Source organism: Pyricularia pennisetigena, assembly GCF_004337985.1.
Source record: "Pyricularia pennisetigena strain Br36 chromosome 4 map unlocalized Pyricularia_pennisetigena_Br36_Scf_9, whole genome shotgun sequence".
Taxonomy (NCBI): Eukaryota; Fungi; Ascomycota; class Sordariomycetes; order Magnaporthales; family Pyriculariaceae; genus Pyricularia; species Pyricularia pennisetigena.
This window is the reverse complement of record NW_021940921.1, coordinates 1278380-1286744: the sequence shown is the minus strand read 5'-3', so window position 1 is coordinate 1286744 and position 8365 is coordinate 1278380. Positions and strand designations below refer to the sequence as shown.

Genomic DNA, 8365 nt, shown 5'->3' with positions numbered 1-8365 from the left:
TTTCGTCCGGTATGGGACATCAATCTATTTGGCCCAACCTTGCCAACTGCACTCTATGCAAGGGACCTATTGCGTAGTTTTTTTTTGTATTTCGTATAGATACGAAGGCAAGGTGATGCCACGCTGCACGACCCCACCGGATTTCACATGGGAGCTCCTTGAGCAGGGCGCATGAGGATTTTCTAGCTTTGTCATGACGATCGACAGTCCACCGGCCTGATTTTAGAAGCACCGAGGGTGGTGCTACCTATCGCACCATCCATATGTGCCGGCACGCACTGCTAGCTCCCGTTGGGCTTGGCGGACGGAAGACTACCGGTAAGGACGAAAAAAAAAAAAGTTTATAAACGGTCTGCCGACTCCCCCCTCAATGATACTTCGTCGGGGTTTGACCCAGCTCCAGCCCTAGCTCTCCCAGCGCCCGTTGGTGTTTTTCCCCAAGCCAGTCTCTCGTTTTATCGTCTAGCCCCATCATGAAGCTCAGTCTCTGCTCCCTCCTGCTCTCGGCAGTTTCGAGCTTGGTGCTCGCGCTGCCCACGGAAAAGAACTTTGTGTACGATGCCGTCATCGTCGGAGGCGGGCCGGCAGGACTCTCCATCGCCAGCGCCCTTGGCCGTGTGCGCCGCAACGCCCTCGTCATTGATTCGGGAGAGTACCGCAATGCGCCTACGAGGCACATGCACGACGTCCTCGGGTTTGATGGTATGGTCCATCTTCATCCCATCTCCCTGTCCTCGACGGAGACTGACATTTTGTTTCGTTCCAGGCGTCACCCCGGCATGGTACCGCTACTCTGCCCGCAAGCAGATCGCGGCCTACAAAACCATCACCTTCAGCAATGGAACCGTGACCAAGATCGATGGCAACGACCAGGAAAATTTTGTGGTCACCGCTACCAGCTTCGACAACTCGACTCTCGCCGTCCGGGCACGCAAGGTCGTCCTCGCAACCGGTCTGAAGGACAACCTGCCCGAAACTCCTGGCATTTGGGAGAACTGGGGGAAGGGCATCTACTGGGTATGTTTTTTTTTTTTTTTTTTTTTTTTTTTTTCTCTTGTCTCTACAAAAATACAGAGCCCCCCAATTGATCGCTTCAACAAGATTATTGACCCAAAATCCTCACACCCCCACAGTGCCCCTGGTGCGACGGCCACGAGCACGCCGACCAACCCCTGGGCCTCCTGGCCAAGGACTTCTCCGACCTCCCGTCGCTTGCACGCGAGGTGCTGACGCTCAACCCTGACCTGGTCGCCTTCGCCAACGGCACCGACACGCCCGAGGCGCGCGCCAAGACAGAGGCCAAGAACCCCAAGTTCCAGACGTACCTGGACCTGCACAAGGTCAAGATCGAGAACCGGACGATCGCGCGGATCACGCGGCTCAAGGACGGCGGCGAACCGCCCAAGGACCCATCGCTGGCCACGGCTCCCGAGTACGACCTGTTCTCGGTCGAGTTCACCGAGGGCGAGCCGGTGCAGCGCGCGGGCTTCCTGCTGTCGTACCCGGAGGAGCAGCGCAGCAAGGTCGGGCAGGAGGCCGGCGTGCAGATCTGGGGCAACAAGCTGGCCGTCGACGCCTCCAAGGGCTACCTCACCAACGTGCCGGGCATCTACGCCATCGGCGACGCCAACTCGGACAACAGCACAAACGTGCCGCATGCCCTCTACACCGGCAAGCGCGCCGCCGTGTTCATGCACGTCAAGCTGGCCAAGGAGGAGCAGGCCAAGGAGACGGGCGTCGACGTCGGCCTGCTCAAGAGGGACGTCGAGCTCGAGGCCCGCTCGCTCTGGGACCACGTCAACGGCCAGCCGGGCGACATTCTCTACGCTGGAGAGTACGACCAGTAACTAGAGGCGAAATTGATGCTGGAGAAACGTGGGCTGCAACTCAAAAACGGGGAATGGTGTGCAAAATAATCTAATAAAAAAGATACCTTTTTTTTTCTTTCTTCCTTCTCCAATTGTAGCATGGCTGGCTGGCTTGTTTACTACCTGTTTTCTAGTGTGGCGATCGTGTGGTGAAAATCTACGCGGGAAAGTCAATTACTCACAGCACCAGAGCCAAGCCGTTGCAGCGGAGTGTTACTTGCGGCTTGCGCTTCGCGGATCCCCTGTCAGATAGGCGGTCCCTAAAATCTGCATCACCTCGACGACCACAAATCCAAAAACAAGAAAAAAAAAAAAAATGGAACAGGTTGGCGTGGGAGAACGAACAAAATTCCTATCTACAAAATGGCAAAAATTAAGAAATTTGTATGGGCTGTTATAAATAATTAAAATCAGGTCGCCTATTAATATTGTACAACAAAACTTTTACAATGTCAATATAGAGTTAAAAATATTGTAATTATTATGCAGTTCTTGTCAGTAAATCGTTTTTTTATTGTTTATATTAACCCGTATAATTTTTTTTCTTTACGTAGGATTCTTAGTCATGTTCCCACGCGCTAACCTACTCCCAAGAGATATATATATATATATATATATATATATATAGAGGATTCGTGGTTGTCGAGGTGCAGGCCACACGGGGTCCGCGAAGCTCAACCCACAGGTAGGTAGAACTTGGTTTATTTTTCGTGCCCGAAGGACCGCTCGAAGTGATTTGCATGCCAACCCTTACCAGAGGTTCCACCTGAGAAAAAGTTAGTCTAGGATTTGCATTAGCGAGACCTGTAAGTTTACAAGTAACAACCGTGGGTGGCTACGCTTAATTAGCAGCGAGTCAGCGTCTAGTGGCACTCAAGCTCGGTCACCAAATCTACAATCAACTTAGACTTCTTCTTTAGTCTTCTTTTATCCGTCGTGCGGCAAGTTTTTTTTTAATTAGGATCTTCCCCACAAGAAGACAAATCTGTTTATACTGCTATCTGGCACTTCATTCCGAGCGCCATACATTCACATCTCCCGTCTTCCACAACCTTCTTTAGTCTCCCAGAGGGTATGCGTGCAGAATTTGTCCGTGGTACAGAGTGGCATCCTTGCTGGCCAAAAAGACAAAGCTTGGCGCGATCTCGCTGGGCTGTCCGACCCTGCCCAGGCCACTCTGCGATCCAAAGCCCTCCATCTGCTCGGCGGGCCGGCTGGCTGGCTGCAGCGGGGTGTGGACGGGACCGGGAGCCACCGCGTTGACGCGGATACCCTTGGGCATGAGCTGCTGGGCCAGCGAGCGCGTGAAGGAGGCGATGGCGCCCTTGGTGGCCGCGTAGTCGACCATGGACGCAGTGCCGCGGAAAGCGACGGTCGACGTGGTGTTGATGATGCTGCCACCCTTTTCCATGTGAGGCAGGGCAAACTTGGTGATGGCAAACATGGCGATGATATTGGACTGGAAGGTGCTCTCCACATCGTCGAGGTTGATGTCTTGCAGGTTCTTGCACATCATCTGTTTCGAGGCGTTGTTCACCAAGATATCGATCTTCTTGAACCTATTTGTTTCGGGTTTCGAGGGTTAGGTTTTCTGCCGAGCATGGTGACACAGGTCCGCGTATGGAGTGGGAATGCCATGGGAATCAGGGATGCTTACTTGTCGACGTGAGCTTGAACAGCCTTCTTGCACGTCTCTCTATCCCTCAGGTCGCCGGCGAAGAGAAGGCACTGGCGTCCCTCCTTCTCTACCAACTTCTTGGTCTCGTCGGCGTCCTCCTGCTCCTCGGGCAGGAAGGCGATGGTGACGTCGGCGCCCTCACGAGCAAAGAGGATAGCGGTTGAGCGACCGATTCCGGAGCTTCAATGGGTGTTTGCTTGTCAGTTTGCTGGTCTTCTCTATCGTCACGACTCGATTGGGAATACATACTCTCCGCCTGTGATGAAGGCCTTTGAGCCGGAGAGCTTGTTTGCTGCGCGGTACTCGTGGAACTGGTCCTTGCCCTCGAGCTTTGTCGGCTCGCTGGTCGGCTTCATGTCCTTCTCGAGTCTTTTTTTTTGTAGAATTGGAAGGGTTTGTTAGCGCATTCGTCATTTCCTGACTTTCTGCTCAAATGGCACCCATCGTGGAACGAGGCGTCTGAACGACATACCCTGGCAGGTTCTGCTGCTGGGCCTCCTTGACCGGCTGGAACTGGCCATCCTTTCCGCCTTGTGCAGACATTTTTCTGGTTGGTTGTGATGTCGAGATCTTTCGTGCTGTGATGCGAATTGGATCCTGGGTGTGCTGAGTTGCAAGTGATTGTGTGGTGAGGGTTCGTCGAATTATTGGTGCAAAGGAATTTGGGATTCGTGCAATTGAGAATCTTTGCATTTTCTTTCTATTGTAGCTTGAACTCGGCGCTTTTTTATGTGTGCCAGACCTGCCAGCAAATTGCAAGTTCGGTTCTTATCTTCTTTCTCCTTTCCTTACCATTTCGCGGCGTGATGTCATGTACTGTCATGTCGAAGCTGTATCTGAAAATCCATGACGTCTGCTGTACATCGAGATCCCCACGCCGTGTACCACTACAGGCTGCTCTGCTCGCAGAACAAACCCAATTAAAAAGCATCATTCTTGACGAAATAATGATATCTGTTCAAGAGAATATAGCAGTTTGCGCTCGTCATTTTTCAGTATTTGAATCAGTCAGGCCACTTTCCAATGCATAGAAGCTCTCTAGGCAGGGCAGGCAGCCGGGCAGCGCTCAAATTGCGACCTTGACCAAGCCCTTCGACTCAATTGAGGAGCGCACGCTGCCCCACACACAGTCGTCGACCTCGGAATCTTCGTGCGCTTGTGTACCGAATAATAAACATGTTAGCAATCATTCGATCAGAGTTGCACATTTGCAATGTCATCGAGATACTATGGCTATATTAAAACAATCCCCTACATGCTCATAATGAATGATATCAAGGCTCATTTGACGGGGTATGCTTCCAAAGCCGCGGAAAACTGTCTCATCCCCTTACCTAAAGCAAGTAAGACCACGCCAAGAAGGCCACTAGGTCCAACAAATAAGATGGATCCCAGTCATTAGTACTGAAAATTAGCATGAGGGCCCGGACTTGACAGTGATTCTACATATTGTTTCTCGATGAACGCTGTTTGCGAGCTTAAATCAACTACAACCACCGACCAACACTCCTAACCTTTGATGTATAACTGGGACAGCGAGGCACCCTAGCTGGCTTCCACCTTTTTTCTCTGTCACAACCTGCAGTTGCACCAGGCTCATGACAGAGAAACCCTGATGCCACGATTCGTTTGACCTGGCATCGCACTTTTATTCTCTTGCAATGGCATGTTGCATGCTGCATGGCATCTCCGATTTGTCAAGGGCACACACAATATTCTCTCCAGCGTGCGGGGAAGAGGAAACCCGCCTGTTGGAATCGGCAGAGGGCTGCTACAGATTCTCCACGACCACCAAACTCTGGTTGGCTGAACCAGTCCTTTACCCTTCACCATGGCCACCTAATTACGACCTCACCCCAGTCTTGCACCAAGGAGCTGACCCTTTACCCCGCATTGAGACTCTCTCTGCCGGAGCCTTAGCAAAGGGTCCAAGAAAACAATGTGACCGCTCTGGCATGTCGTCCAGCTGCGCCGTCAAGATGATGAAGATGTCCTGTTAATATTCGCTTTGAATCGGTGATACCTATCCGCGTCTCAACGTACAAGATCCAGAGCGGTGCTGGCTGCGATATCAAAGGTTAATCAGCAGCACATCGAGCTGCTTACTTATTATAATGGCATCTCCTCCAATACAACCGCAGGATGTCGCTTCACCGACCACCGTGCCTGATGATGGCTCGAACAAGGGCGTAGCTGTCGAGAAAGTGGCCACTGACGAGCATTCTGAACTCGATCCCGTCATCGACAAACGACTCGATCGCAAATTCGACTTGCATATCCTCCCATTTCTATTCGGGATATGGTATGTCTGGACCATGTCACCAACTGTCCCTCCAGTCGGACCGCGGCCCTGCTAACACAGCTGCCCTACCAGGCTCTTCTCCTTCATCGACCGCAGCAACATAGGCAATGCCGCCATCGCCGGCCTCCGACGCGACCTCGATATCCAGACCGGCACGGGATTCAACGTGGCGCTGCTCGTCTTCTACGCGACCTATATCGCCGTCGACGTTCCCAGCAACTGGATCATCAAGCGCGTCAAGGCCGGCATCTATCTGCCCGCCCTCATCACGGCGTGGGGCGTAGTGTGCACCTGCATGGGATTCGTAAAGACCTTTTCGGCCCTGGTAGCGTGCCGTCTGCTGTTGGGGCTGTTCGAGGGCGGCATCCTTGGCGGCGTCATCATCTACCTCGCCATGTTTTACCGGCGGCACCAGATGGTACTGCGTTGCGGCCTGTTCTACTCTGCTGCCCCGCTCTCCGGTGCTTTTGGTGGGTTGTTGGCGTCTGGGCTGGGGCAGATATCGCACGGAGGTTACAACAACTGGCCGTGGATCTTTTTCAGCAAGTTTCTCTTTTTTTTTTCTGACCCTGTTTGTTTAATTCTGGATCTCCAGAATCTTGTCGTTCAAGATGAGGCGACCAGAAACTAACAAGCAGTGCCGCTCTGCAGTCGAGGGAGCCTTGACCGTCGTGTTTGGGCTTCTCTGCTTCTTCTTTATGCCCAACACGCCCGGAGACTCGAGCTTCTTGACCCCCGAGGAAAGAGAGCACGCCCTTCGCCGGATGCGAGAAGATGCCAGCGGATCAAGTACCATCGATGTAGACGACGAAAGGTTCAGCTGGCAATGGGTCAAGATGGCGCTCTTGGCGCCGCAAACGTACCTTTTGTCACTGCTATGGTTCTTTCTCCTGGTGCCATTATATGTGAGGACCTTGTTTACCTTGTTCTTCTTTTTCCCTCTTATGTATTTTGTTCCTCGACTAATCCTCCCACACCAAAACTCAGAGCTTCTCGCTCTTCCTCCCGACCATCATCTTCGGCATGGGCTACACGTCGACGACGGCGCAGCTGCTCACCGCGCCTCCCAACATGACGGGCTTCGTCTCGGTCATTGTCTGCTCCTACCTGTCGGACCGCTTCAAGGTCCGCGGTCCCTTGATCGCCGGCGGCACGGTGCTGGGAATCATCGGCTACACCATGCTGCTGGCGTCGGAGCGGAACCCGGTCAAGTATGCCGGCACCTTCTTCATCGGGCTCGGCGTTTTCCAGTGCTCGGCCCTGATGATGGGCTGGTGCTCAAACAACCTCGCGCCGCACTACGTGAGGGCCACGGGCGTGGGCGTCATCATCTCGCTGGCGAACTGCTCTGCTTTCATTGGGACGTTTATCTATCTTAGTGATCATGCGTAGGTCTTTTTCTTTAAAGGGGTTTGATTTCTTGGCTAGATGTTTATGGTCGAGTTTCCTAGTTGTTTCGGAACAGTGTTGAGAGTGCTAACTTTTTTTTTTTGGATGTCCCAGTCCGCGCTATATTCTCGGTCACGCCATTGCTCTCGGAGCCCTCTGCTTGACCTTTGTCCTGACATGCGTTCTCATGGCATATCTGCACTGGGAGAACGGGAAGAGGGAGCGGGGGTATCGTGATGATAGATTGCTCCAGCCAAATGCGCACCGTCTGGGTCATCGTCATCCCAGATTCAGATATACGCTGTAGTTGCTATTGCTTTGAAAGCTTGACCAGCCAGGTACTATGCAGTTTCTTTTTTTTCAGTCTCGGGCTGGGCAGAATATGGGGCTCCACCGACCACGCAGCTCAGTCGTCTATGCAATGAATATGGCTCTGAGTAGGGGAAGCTTTATCTCTGGAGGAGGGCCCCTCTCTCAAATTCATCATCCTGGAACAGATAGACTTGGTAACAGCCAATAAACTGCGCACTTGGCTCATTGTTTGCTCTCCTTGTGTGTGAAGAAACGACTCACAGTGGGAATCGGCACAAACTATATCAACTAACAGAAGCCTGGAATCGGGTATAATGAACAGCCAGCCATACGGGTCTGTCCCAGAATACGAATAAAGGCCAAGAGTCTTTTAATTGGGTTTAATACTACCATAAAACAGGAATTCCAGTGCTGCGTTGGAATGTTTTTATCAAACCTTCCTAATCAGTATGCGTCTATTATTAAAGCTGTCATTGCGCTCGCGGGAATATACTGGTCACTGCAGTGTACCTTACAACAATATGCATTTGGACGGGGGAGTACTTTGTGTACTATCTTCCCCAGTCAAGCTCTATATAGCTGGCCAAATCGGCAGACTCATTCCCCCTCGCAGTGACATCAGGTTGATTCACAAAAGCAATAAGCAGTTACTGTTCTGAAAGGGACATGAATCAGTATCCTACTGGGGTCGCCGCCCCCGAGTTCAAGTACTGTAGTAGTAGTTGGGCGAAACCCACTTGATAAAAATAGTATCCGCCCACTCACCGGATAGACTTCCACCCCGCTTAGAATCCGTTATGGATTATGACAAAGAAG

The 8365-nt window shown here is 52.1% G+C and overlaps 3 protein-coding genes across 3 annotated transcripts; 2 read left to right on the top strand and 1 right to left on the bottom strand.

Moving 5' to 3' along the window:
• Positions 1–473: 473 nt before the first annotated feature.
• On the top strand, positions 474–1847 carry PpBr36_10307 (uncharacterized protein; the record flags this gene model as incomplete). Its single annotated transcript, XM_029897420.1, has 3 exons — positions 474–702; positions 767–1017; positions 1134–1847. 3 exons carry the CDS (start codon positions 474–476, stop codon positions 1845–1847), a joined length of 1194 nt encoding a protein of 397 aa, XP_029744144.1.
• Positions 1848–2925: 1078 nt separating this feature from the next.
• Positions 2926–4239, bottom strand: PpBr36_10306 (uncharacterized protein; the record flags this gene model as incomplete). Its single annotated transcript, XM_029897419.1, has 4 exons — positions 2926–3427; positions 3526–3726; positions 3796–3915; positions 4019–4239. The coding sequence occupies 4 exons, from the start codon at positions 4237–4239 to the stop codon at positions 2926–2928; spliced, it is 1044 nt and encodes a 347-aa protein (XP_029744143.1).
• Positions 4240–5660: 1421 nt separating this feature from the next.
• Positions 5661–7544, top strand: PpBr36_10305 (uncharacterized protein; the record flags this gene model as incomplete). Its single annotated transcript, XM_029897418.1, has 5 exons — positions 5661–5848; positions 5921–6318; positions 6500–6753; positions 6836–7236; positions 7352–7544. The coding sequence occupies 5 exons, from the start codon at positions 5661–5663 to the stop codon at positions 7542–7544; spliced, it is 1434 nt and encodes a 477-aa protein (XP_029744142.1).
• Positions 7545–8365: the final 821 nt, after the last annotated feature.